Here is a 12,335-nt window from a genome sequence, read left to right on the forward strand (position 1 = left end):
AGATTGCATAGACAGTATCAAATAGAACCCAAAATATAACTAAAGTAATTGGAAGTAAAAAAGAAGGAAGGGTAAGATAGTTAACATAAACATGAACCAGTTTATACACTTTTTAATAATGTTTCTCCTTTACTTAAAAAATACGTAGAGTGTAAAGGTAGTCCTTTGTTTAATCACTGAATCTAAAACTGTTTACTATAGAATAAAACAAGTAAAATAATCATCATCCATTATAAGCTTAATCAAGATGAGCACTGTTTAATCCTGATTAATTTATAACTAATTTTATGCTGCTGGTACACTTTTTAAAAACAGCTTTGTTTAGCCATAATTTAAATTTTGTGTAATTTACTCACTTAAAATGTTTCATACATATTAATATATTCATTCAGTTGTTCAATCATCACCAAAGCTTAATTTTATAACATTTTTGGTACCCTCAAAAGAGTCTCAGTACCCATTAGCAGTCACTTCCCATTCCTCCTCCACTTTACATCATTAGGTAACCACTGTCTAAACTTGCCTGTTTGGGAGATTTTATATAAATGGAATAATACAAAATGCACTCTTTGGTTCTGGTTTCTTTTACGCAGCATGATATTTATAAGAATATAATATTTTCACCCAGGTTGCAGCATATGTCAGTACTTCATTACTTTTGTTGGTCAATAACATGATATTGTATATATGATATGATGTGATACACCATATTGTATTTATCCATTCATCAGTTAATTAACATTGGGGATGTTTTTACTTTTTGGCTATTATAAGTAATACTGTAATAAATATTCTTCATCGGTTTTTCTCATCTTGTTTTTAGAGTTTTTTGTTGTTTGTGTAAAGACAGTATTACAGAAATCTAAGGTTCAGTGAAGGAACTCAGGATGAAGGTGGGCTTACAGCACCACTGTCAGCATCCCTCCATGTCCTGTCGCTTCTAGAAACCAAGCTCACACCAAGCACAGCACAAATAAAAGCCATCACCCTCTTATGAATAAAAAACCATATATATTGTGGAATATTAAATGTTCTGCATGTACTAACATGAGAAAAAATATTTTTTCTCTACAGAGTGAATTTTTTCTTAGGGACTTGTTTTTCTCTAGGGAAGGCTAAAAAAGAATTTGTGACTGACAAAATCAGATACCTTCCCAAAGAAGACAGTGCCTTGGACAGTTGTGATGGTGGCTGGAGGCACCGGGTGTCTTTGGCCGGTGCTGAGGGGGACTGACTGGGGATACAGCTTTCTTGGGGAGCAAGAGTTGGGGATGTCGCAGGCCCCATTGTTCATTGTTGCACCGGACACTTTTCAAGGGCTGCTGATCTCTGATTTGCCTCTCTCTGTTGGGACAACCCTGGCTCTTGAGAGTGGCTTGTTGACTGCTGGCTGCATAGCTCAGCATTCTGCTGTGTTCTGAGTAGAAGAGGTGCCTGTGGTTGCAGGGAACCCCACAGACGGGGGCTTGAAACTCCCGTTTGTGCTGATTTACCTTCAAGGCATGGTGCGCATGGCAAAGTGACCTTATCTCCTCCAGTATGTGTCCAATTGCTGTCATGAGCTCCTGAGCTTCAGCACTGCTGTTGTACACACGTGATCTCTTTTTTACTGTTTTTTGACTCTCAGCAGTGACTGGTGCTTGCTTACTTTTTTTCTTTGAAAAAGCCCACTGAAAAAATTGCTTGATGTTTTCTCCAAGGTGGCTTACTGAAGGAGGCTGTTTCTTGGATGGCAGTAGCTGGATGCCTTCATCCTGATGGGTGTCTTCTGTTTTCCTGACTAGGGTAACTTGAGGAGTCCTCAATCCTTCAAGCCTCTCTTCGTGTTTTTCTAAGTTTTCATGTTTTTCTAAGCCCTCGTAGGGCTTCCTAGAGTTCTCATTCTTGTGAGTAGAGGGAAACATCGGCCTTTGGCTCTTGCATGAGCCTTGACAGTTTGGGTTCTTGACCTCCTTGTGCCCCAGGTTGCTCCTTCTGGCTGCCGTGAAGTCACGTAGCTCCAGGGAAGCCCCCATATTCCCAGTAGGCATGCTCTGGAGATGGCCCTGGGGCACCTGAGAAGCCAAATTCTCTGAAGGATGGGGCAGAACAGATGCTTGCCCATCTGGAAGGAGCACAACAGCGGCAGAGACTTGAGGCTGAGTCTCTGACTTCGTGGCCATTCCAGGCTCAAATTCACTAACAACCTCCTCCCTAAGGCACAGCTTTCTTGGATCTTGGGAGACAGACACTGTAGGGAGTAGAGAGCTTTTGCTGGTCCCTGGAGCCTCAAAACCACGCACATCCTCACTTGTGGCTTGGAGGTTTGCCAGCATACAGGTTCCCAAGGGGACTCTGGGTTGTGGCACTGCCTCCCTGGTCTCTCCAGCCTTTGAAGATTGGGCTCCTAAGCTCCTGCTCTGCTGGGTGCTGCCTGTGAGGCTGTATGTGAGGGGCTTAGATGGCCACCTGCCCTCCTGTCCAGCTGAAGGAGCCTTCAAGGGCCCATGACCATTCCAAGATGGCATCCCTCGTGGGACCATCTGGAACTGCTCACCTGCAGGTGAGGAAGCCAGAAGACTCTCTGGCATGTGAACAGATGCTTTGGTCAGCACCTGCTTTCTCAGACTTGCCATTGGTGGCTTTCTAAGGGACGTGGCCACCTCAACTTTTGAGCCAGCCCCAGATTCACAGGTGGCTGAGGAGGGACCGGCAAGCTGTGTAAGGGACAAGGATGAAACTTTTTCCAGTTTAAAGCACTGAATGGGCTTGAGGACCGTGAGGGGTAGACGCCACCTATGTTTGACCCGTAACCTCACAATGTGGGCTCCCAGCACCTGCTGAGCACACGGCTCGAGGAAGGAAAGCACCTGGGCTGTGTTCACACAGGCTTTCCCACTTTCCGGGGCTGCTAGATTGCTGGTTTTCACGTGGGTGTTGGGCACGGGAAAAGCCTGGTTGGCAGCAAGCCAGGATCGATGCACAGTCAGGGGGACCAAGCCCTCATTGGTCTGGCTCAACCTGCTGCCTATGTGGGCTTTCAGGAGGTTTTCTACACGATTCCTCTCTGTGCATTTCAGTAAATCACTTCCCGAGTCACTCCTCAAGGGCTTCCTCAAGATCCTTTCCGACTCCTCAGAGGTGGACCCCAGAACCTTCCCTGGGAAGCTTTCCATGCCCCTGGATAGATTTTGTGGGGTCTGCCCCAGAATTTGCCCCAGATGTGGGCACGGGTCCTTCTCTAGCTGGAACTTCACCTTCTGTGCCTCCTTGCTGCTTTCGCCTGTGGACATGGAGGACTGCCAGGGCCTGGGTTTGCCCTTGGCCTGACTTGTCACTGGCGATTCGTCCCCAAGCTGCATCAGATCCGGAGACTCTTGGATCCTTCCCAGGTTGCCCCAGTGTCGGATGATCCACTTTTGTATGTGTTGCTCCAGTTGTCTCTGGAGTTCAGGACTGACTGGAAAGTTCTCAGGCAGAATGGATGTCAAGCTTTCCTGGGGAAGGTTAGGAGTGGAGACACTACAGATGTCCTGAGATTTTTGGACCCTAGAGGGTAAAGCCAACCCACCTTCTAGTTGTTTCCTCACCAAAGGCCATTCAGGGTGCTGAGTTTCAGGTAGGGAGAGAGCTTGCACTTTGTTCTGCGATGCAGGGCAAGCTACTCCAGTGTTCTTAATCAGCGATGGAAAAGCAGGAGATAGGACTGGGAAAGAGGATTGAAGATGGGCCTGAGCCTCGGCCTGAGCCATAGGTGTGGGCCGGAAATGGGGTGTGGATGAAATAAAGGGTTGGGGCTCGGGCCCTAGATGGGACAGGGGCTGGGCCTGGTAAGGCAGTGGGGACAGTGTAGTATCCCTTTGAACTGGGCAGACATTGGACATTTCATTGAACAAGAAAGGAGGAGACTGTAAAGTATAAGACCTGTCAGTTACCCAGGCATTAGCCACCAGGGACTCGCTGTGCAGAGAGGGGAGGCCCCAGAAAAGCTGGCTATAATGCTTCCGAAAACTCTCCTGCAACAGCCTAGGATCTGAGAGCTTCTGAGGACTGGGCAGCTGTTTCGAGTTCTCTCCCATGTTCCAGAAGGGTTTTGGGGTTGTGGTGTCCTGCTCAGCATCCAATTTCACTAAATTCCCCAAAGAATTTAAGTGCTTTTCTGGGGTCATTTGGTCTGTAAATGATCCATCATTTTCTTTTTCTTTCCAAATGTTGACCTTGGCTCTTTCTGTGACTTGTATCCCCACGGCATGCTGGCCATCAGAGCTGAGCAAAAACGGGCTACCAGCTTCCATCTGACAGGTCTCTGGTGGGTGGCGGGAAAGATGATCTTTGTGGACTGATGAGTTGAAGGCACACCAGGTTCTGGTTGTCTCCTGCCACCAGGAGGAGGCAGAAACACGACTGACTGAGCCGCCAAGGCCTGCGATGGCTGGGACAGAAGCTGCCAAATCTCCATGTGGAGACAAGCTTTGAGGGACGGTGCCCAGTGGAAGTGCTGCCTCAGGGGATGGAGTCATCAGTGTGGAGCCCCGCAGTGGGGGAGCAGGGAAACCTTTCAGAGGAGGCGGAGAGCAGGCCAGAGGATCAGGCGTGTGTGGTGGGTGAGGGAAAAGTGCAGGTGGCTCGGGTGAGGGCTGTTCTAGGGGAAGGGAAGGTTCTGGTGGCTGGGAGGCACTTAGGGAGGAGACTGAGGTGGTCCTTGGGCCTGGTGATGGGGTGGAGGCCAGATCCTGAGGATGCTTGGCTCGAGGATCCGGGGAAGCTACCGGGGAGAGAATGGGAGCAGCATCTTCCATAGGCTCATGAGAGGACCGGGAGGCTCCATCAGTTGCTCTTCTGCCCACCTCACCTGGGGGGTCTGGACCGGAGAGCTGAGAAAGGCCACCTTTGTCAAGGTGTGGCCCCAGGAGGCTGCAGGAGACAGGAGGCATGAGCTGCAGCCAGGAGCAGGTGGGGCCAAAGAGCAGAGTGGGCGCTCGGGCCACAGCCCCTCCACCACCCCACACCCTGAGTTCCTGATTCTCCTGCTACCCCTCGCCCCAGGGTTTTAGTCCCATCCTCTGCCCCCCAGGTCTCCCCATCCCAGGTCAGCTCCAGGCTGCCTATGGCCCTGGGGTCGCATCCCAGCCCTGGTAGGAAGGATGCAGGGAAGGGGAAGTGCCTCACCTCTGCAGGTGTGAAAGGAGGTCCCAAGTCTCCTCCAGGCCTCTTGGGCACTCTCTACAAGCTGGAAATCAGGAGACCGGGTTAGGGCAGTGAGGGAGGCACCTGGGATCTCACAGGAGGCTGAGTGGCTGTTTCTTCAGGGAAGACCATGGGGAATTAGACCCGGGAACCCACACATCTGTGTCCAAAGCCACATGGCCCAACGGTAATAGCAAGGCATGGAGGGCGGGGCTTTGTCATTCACAAAGGGCTTCCACACACGGACCCCCCCACCCCCACAGTCTTCACAACTGCCCTGTGGGGAGAAAGGACTGGGATGGTCTCAAAGAGCTATCAGCCTTAGCAGAGTTGAACAGCTGTTCCCAGGGAGCAGGAGGCCCCCTCACCCCCCTCCGCCTCCAGGCAGGCATTGGTCTTCCCAGGACACACACACTGCCCCCTGCTGTGTAATGCCCAGTCCCTGGCCCACCATGGCTTCATTCCGGCATGGAATCTGAGAAGGACCCGGGGTTCTGATTTCCTTCCTAGGAGCCCCCACCTCAGGCTTCTTCAACTGACTTCTTCAGAGTCAGTTCCCTCCGGGACAGACGAGATCAAATTAACTCTAGTGTGCCCTGGCAGAGCCTTACCTCTCAGACTGTGGTTTTTCATCCTGCCTCTGGGCCTCCCCCTCCACCGTACTGGACACTGGGAGACACGATGATGCTGGGAGACAAGAAACGGCGAGGAGCTAGGACCGGCTGTCCCTCTCCGCCCCCAGCCCAGCCGCAGCAAGCTGCACTCATGAACCCCATGGCTGTCTTAGTCTTGCTCAGGGAGCTCTGTGTGCTTCCTCCCACTCATGTTTAAATGGATGACAAACTCCTTTTCTTCTTAGAAAAACAGGAAGAGGGGGCCGGGTGTGGTGGCTCACACCTGTAATCCGAGCCCTTTGGGAGGCCAAGGCGGGTGGATCACCTGAGGTCAGGAGTTTGAGACCAGCCTGGGCATGGTGAGACCCCGTCTCTACTACAAATACAAAAATTAGCCAGGCGTGGTGGCGGGCACCTGTAATCCCAGCTACTCAGGAGGCTAAGACAGGAGAATAGCTTGAACTCGAGAAGCAGAGGTTGCAGTGAGCCAATATCTCTCCATTTCACTGCAGCCTGCACGACAGAGCGAGACTCCATCTCAAAAAATAAAATAAAATAAAATAAATAAAGTAAAAATAGCACACACACACACAGGGATTTTCAATATGAGGTCCACCACAGACGCCGTCAGTCCCTGTTCCTCCTCTCCAGGAACAACCAGGCTCAGGCCCGCAGGCACTGCTCAGCTGTCAGGTAGGATTCTGCTTCCCAGGAGACCAGAGGAGATGTCAGGCCCCGGTGGGAGGCCCTCGGGGGCCCAGCACAGGCCCGAGTTCACCCCACACAGAGGAGGGTGGGCCCCGAGCCACCTGCCCCAGAAAGTGGCTGATGAGCCAGGGCTCAGGGCCTGGTCTCCGATAGGGACCTCCCCAGTCTCATGACCGGTCCTGGGGCTGAGTCCAGGGGTTTGATTTCGCCTTGATGCCTCCTGCGCTCCCCCACAGATGGACTGAGAGCTTGGGATGGAAATCCCAGTACACGATCTGCCCCTACCAAGCCCTGGCTGCCCTGCCTCTCCCTGGAAGCATGATGTTCTGGTGTTTTCTGAGACTTCCCATCGCAGAAGTCTCTCCACTGGATTTGGAAAAGTGGAACTAATAATAAAAAGAAAGGAGAGAATCAAGCTCTGTGGGTTTGAACTGAGGGCTCCTTACCTTTCTCTTCCCAGGAGATGGTGAGGGGGGGTCGTCACAACGGAGGTAAGAGAAGTAGGGGAGTAATAGGAAGAATAACCCCAGGGCAAACACCGAGGTGAGGAGGATATCCAACACCCATGGTGTGGGGCTGGGGGCGTTCAGCGATGAGGCGCTAAGTAATTTTAAAGGAAAGGGAAGATTCTCCATGTGAATAGGCGCGTTGCTTTCAAGCAACTGAGCTCTGGGCATCCCGGTGGAGACCAGGGACTGGGGCCCAGGCCTGTGTCACAGAGCTGGGGCCTTGACATCACAAAGGGCTCCTTTGTTGGGGAGGGGCAGTGGGAGGGGGAGGCGGGGTGGGAGGGGGGGCAGAGGGCAGGGAGGTGCAGAGGGAGGGGGAGGGGCAGGAGGAGTGGGAGGCTAAAGCACAGCCCCTCTCCAACCCTCAAGCCGGGGATCCCCCCACCCTCCCACCTTCCACATCCCTCCTTCTCACTAAGTTTTGTCAGTGATGGAACTCAGCCAATTTTCTATTCTTTCTCCCTGGGACATAGATATTACCTGGTTCCTTTAATCTATTGGAGACGGTGGCTTGAAGTTACATATTTTATAGCCCTTGAAAATCTGAAGTTCTGAAATTTTGGCTATGTACCAGGGATTTTTATTCTCAGAATCTCGTTCGTCCTCAACTCCAGCTTTCCCACACAATGTTTTTGTCTTGTATCAATACAGAGACAAAATGTAAATTTCTTTTACTCTTATTTAGTTTTGCAAATTTTGAATAGTAAGTTTTAAAAAATTATTTCTCACTTTCAGTCAAAGGGACCTACGCACATACAATTAAGAATTTTTTTGTCTTTTAAAATTTTATGTACTTATGTATTCATTTTATTTTAAGTTTCAGGATACATGTGAAGGACATGCAGTTTTCTCACATAGGCAAATGTGTACCATGGTGGTTTGCTGCACCTATCAACCCATCACTTAGGTATTAAACCCAGCACGCATTAGTTATTTTTCCTGAAGCTCTCTCTACCACCGGCCCTCCCCTGACAGGTGCCAGGATGTGTTTTTCCCCTCCCTCTGTCCATATGTTCTCATTGTTCATCTCCCACTTGTAAGTGAGAACACGTGGTATTTGGTTTTCTGTTCCTGTGTTAGTTTGCTGAGGATAATGGCTTCCAACTTCATCCATGTGCCTGCAAAGGACGTGATCTCATTCCTTTTTATGGCTGCATAGTGTTCCATGGTGTATATGTACCACATTTTATTTATCCAATCTATCATTGGTGGGCATTTGGGTTGATTCCATGTCTTTGCTATTGGGAACAGTGCTGCAATGAACGTACACATGCATGTATCTTTGTAATAGAATGATTTATATTCCTTTGGATATACAGTAATGGTATATCTGCCACAGCCTCTGTACTGCACTGTGGGGAATTCTGCCCAGTGCAAACCACTCAGTCTCCCTAGCACTGGGAGGGGAAAATCACCGACTAGACCTGCAGTAATGGCGGTCACCCCTCCCCCCAGGAACTTGGTCTTCTTAGGCAGACTCCAGGATGCTGTGCTGGCCAGTGGGGATTCCATGCCAATGGGTCTTAGCTTGTGGGGTTCCGTGGGAGTGGGTCTGCTTGGCTCCCTGGCTTCAGGCCCCTTCTCATGGGAGTTGATGGATCTCCTGCTTCACTGGATTTCTGCAAGCCACCAGAGTATGCAAAAACTCCTACAGCTCAGTACCTGCCCAAGTGGCTGCCGACTGGAGCCCCTGCTATGGGTCTGCATAGCTTTGTGCAGACCCGGCCTATACTTGGGACCCAAGGCCCTGGTGGTGTGGGCTCACAAGGGGATTACCTGATCTGGGGTTTGCAAAACTCTGTGGGAAATGCATAGTTCCTCGGGCGGGTAGCACAATCCCTCACTGCTTCCCTTGGCTGGAGGAGGGAGGTCCCTTTGCCCTGTGCAGCTCTTGGGTGAACTGTCGCCCAACTCTGCTTTGCCTTGCTCTCCATGGGTCACACCAACTGCCTAGTCAGTCCCAATGAGGGAATCTGGACACCTCAGTTAGAAATGCAGAATTCAATGGCTGCAGAATTCACTGGCTGTTTATGTTTGTCTCAGTGGGAGCTGCAGAGTAGAGCTGTTTCTCCTCAACCAGCTTGGCACCTCCCCCAATTAAAATAATTAATATTCAAAATTTGTAATTCTAATTATGAAAGAATTATAGGTAGTTAAATCTTCAAGTGGTATTTCTGTAAATGTATGGCATTTACAGTTCTGGACTTGGTAATGCTTAAAGTGCACGATAACTTATGGGACTGCTATATAGGCATACCTCAGAGACACTGTGGGTTTGGTTTCAGGCCACTGTGGAGATGAGCTCTTTAGGGCAGTGCCCAATGGAAGTGCCCCTGAGTCATGGTGAGATGGAGTCAGAGTGCAGTCCAGCAGTGGGGGAGCAATGAAGGCTTTTGGAGGAGGTGGAGGGCAGGCCAGACAATGGAGGGGTGTATGATGGGTGAGGGGAAAACGCAGGTGGCCTGGCTGAAGGGTATTCTAGGGGAAGGGAAGATTCTGGTGGCCAGTTCTGCAATAAAACAAATATGGTAATAAAGCAAATCACACAGAAGTTTTGGTTTCTCAGTGCATATAAAAACTAGGTCTATACTATACTGTAGTCTGTTAAGTGGGCAATAGCATTATGTCTAAACAAGTCAATGTACATACCTTAGTGAAAAATTATTTTGCTGTTTGAAAATGCTGTCAATCACCTGAGCCTTCAACATCATGATCTTTTTGCTGGTCGGTGGCCTTGCCTCAGTGTTGTGGCTGCTGACTGATCATGGTGGGAGCTGCTGGAGGTGAGGTGGCTGTGGCAATTTCTTAAGATAAGACAACAATTAAGTTTGCTGCATCAATTGACTATTTCTTTCAAGATTCCTCTGTAGCATGCAATGCTGTTTGATAGCATTTTACCCACAGTAGAGCTTCCTTCAAATCGGAGACAATCCTCTCAAACCCTGCCACGGCTTTATCCACTAAGTTGATGCAATTTTCTAAATACTCTGTTGTCATTTCAACAAGGTTCACAGCATCTACACCTGGAGTAGGTTCCATCTCAAGAAACCACTTTCTTTGCTCATCCAAGTTCTCATTTGTTAAAATTTTATCATGAGATTTCAGCAATTCAGCCACATCTTAAGTTCTCTTCACATCTTTTAATCTTAGTTCTCTTGCTATTTCCACCATATCTGCAGTTACTTCTTGCACAGAAGTCTTGAACCCTCAAAGTCATCTGTGAGGATTGGAATCAACTTCTTCCAAATTTCTTTTAATGTTGATATTTTGACCTCCTCCCATGAATCACAAATATTCTTAATTTTAACCTCCTCCCATGAATTGCAAGTGCTTCTAGAATGGTGAATCCTTTCTAGAAGGTTTTCAACTTACTTTGCCCAGATCTATCGAAGGAACGACTATACGTGGTGGCTACAGTCTTATAAAATGTATTTCTCAGGTAATCAGCCTTGAAAGTCTAAATTACTCATTGATCCATGGGCTGCAGAATGGATGTTGTATTAGCAGGCATGCAAACAGCTTTAATTTTCTTGTAGTTCCCCATCAGAGCTCTTGGATGACCAGGTAAATTGTCAATGAACAATAATATTTTGAAAGAGATCTTTTTTTAAAGCAGTATTTCTCAGGTGTGAGCTTAAAATATTCATGTGGTAAACACATGTGCTGTCATTCAGGCTTTGTGCCATTTATGGAGCACAGGCAGAGTAGATGTAGCATAGTTCTTAAGGGCCCTAGAATTTTCAGAATGGTAGATGAGCTTTGGCTTCAGCTTAAGCCCCTAACAAAAGAGTCATCCTGTTCTTTGAAGCTTTGAAGGCAGGCATTTATTTTGCTACCTGGCTGTGAAAGTCCTGGATGACATCTTCTTCCAATATAAGGCTGTTTTATCTGCAGTAAAAACCTTTGTTTAGTGTAGCCACCTTTGTTGCTTATCTTAGCTGATCTTATGGATGACTTGCTGCAGCTTCTACATCAGCACTTGCTGCTTTTCCTTGCTGTTTTATCTTATGGAGAAGACTTCTTTCCTTAAACCTCATGAACCAATCTCTGCTAGCTTCAAACTTTTTTCTGTAGCTTCCCAACCTCTCTCAGCCTTCAGAGAATTAAGGAGAGTTAGGGCCTTTCTCTCAATTAGGGTTTGGCTTAAGGAAATGTTGTGGTTGGTTTGATCTTCTATCCAAACCACTCAAACCTTCTCCATATCAGCGATAAGTCTGTTTCACTTTCACACCACTCATGTGTTCATTGGAGTAATACTTTTAATTTCCTTCAAGAACTTTTTCTTTTCATGCACAGTTTGGCTAACTGTTAGGTGCAGGAATCCCAGCTTTCGGCCTGTCTCAGCTTTTAACATGCCTTCCTCACTCACCTTAATCATTTCTCACTTTTGATTTAAAATAAGAGATCTGTGACTCTTACTTTCACTTGAACACATAGAGGCCTTTGTAGAGTTATTAATTGGCCTAATTTCAGTATTACTGTGTCTCAGAAAACAGGGAGACCTGAGGAGACGGGGAGATGGAGGAAGGGCAGATCGGTGGAACCATTTGAACACACATGTGTATCAGTTAGGCTCACTGTCTTTTGGAGCATGGTTTGTTATGCCCCAAAACAATGACAATAGTAATATCAATGATCACTGATCACAGATCACCATAACAGACATAATAATAACAAAACATTTGAAATATTGCAAGAATTACAAAAATGTAACACAGAGATACAAAATAAGCACATGCTACCAGAAAAGTGGCACTGGTAGACTTGCTTGATGCAGGGTTGCCATAAACCTTCAGCCTGTAAAAACTGCAATATCCGAGAAGCATAATAAAGTGAAGTGCAATAAAACAAGGTAAGCTTGTATATGTATGCATGCACACACCAATACACATCCACCTATCCACACACAAATCTTTGTACAAACAAATCCTGTATTTTCAAATCCAAGAATACATCATTTGCACCTTAAAAGTGTCTGTCATCCTTGTAGTGTCCTTTTCTGTCTTTGTAATCAGGGTAATGCTGGCCTCATAAAAAATGTTTGTGTTCCCTCCTCTTCAACTTCTGGAAGAGTTTGTGAAGAAATGGTATTAATTCTTCTTTAAACATTTGCTAGAATTCTCCACTAAGCTATCTGGTCTTGGATTTTCCTTTTTCAGGAGCTTTTTGACCACTGACTCAATATTTTTACTCATTGTTTGTGTTGATTTTCTATTTCTTCATGTTTCAGTCTTAGTGGATGTATGTTTCTAGAAATTTCTCTATTTCTTCTAAGTTAAACAATTTGTTGACACATAGTTGTTTAGAGTAGACTGTTATTATCCTTTGTATTTCTATG

The 12,335-nt window shown here is 47.5% G+C and overlaps 1 protein-coding gene across 3 annotated transcripts; it reads right to left on the minus strand.

The window, feature by feature from the left end:
* Nucleotides 1-991: 991 nt before the first annotated feature.
* On the minus strand, nucleotides 992-7,185 carry LOC129479361 (spermatogenesis-associated protein 31A6-like). 3 transcript variants are annotated; one of them, XM_055272361.2, is made up of 5 exons: nucleotides 6,935-7,184; nucleotides 5,778-5,853; nucleotides 5,149-5,209; nucleotides 4,298-4,893; nucleotides 992-3,844 (listed from the first exon to the last, which is right to left on the minus strand). In XM_055272361.2, exons 1-5 carry the CDS (start codon nucleotides 7,163-7,165, stop codon nucleotides 1,143-1,145), a joined length of 3,666 nt encoding a protein of 1,221 aa, XP_055128336.2. In that variant the 5' UTR covers nucleotides 7,166-7,184; the 3' UTR covers nucleotides 992-1,142. The 3 variants fall into 3 exon arrangements, with proteins under 3 accessions (XP_055128336.2, XP_055128335.2, XP_055128334.1); XM_055272360.2 differs by having other exon boundaries at nucleotides 5,778-5,878; nucleotides 6,921-7,184; XM_055272359.2 differs by having other exon boundaries at nucleotides 992-4,893; nucleotides 5,778-5,835; nucleotides 6,935-7,185.
* Between the last annotated feature and the right edge of the window lie 5,150 nt (nucleotides 7,186-12,335).

This window comes from Symphalangus syndactylus, chromosome 3, assembly GCF_028878055.3.
Source record: "Symphalangus syndactylus isolate Jambi chromosome 3, NHGRI_mSymSyn1-v2.1_pri, whole genome shotgun sequence".
NCBI classification, from domain to species: Eukaryota; Metazoa; Chordata; class Mammalia; order Primates; family Hylobatidae; genus Symphalangus; species Symphalangus syndactylus.

Coding starts and splice junctions, on each gene's coding strand:
- LOC129479361 (XM_055272359.2), bottom strand. CDS start 7,165: ATGCCCAGAGCTCAGTTGCTTGAAAGCAACGCGCCTATTCACATGGAG. Junction 5,836..6,934: donor CATCTCCTGGGAAGAGAAAG/GTAAGGAGCCCT, acceptor CGTGTCTCCCAG/TGTCCAGTACGGTGGAGGGG. Junction 4,894..5,148: donor CTCCTTTCACACCTGCAGAG/GTGAGGCACTTC, acceptor TGTCTCCTGCAG/CCTCCTGGGGCCACACCTTG.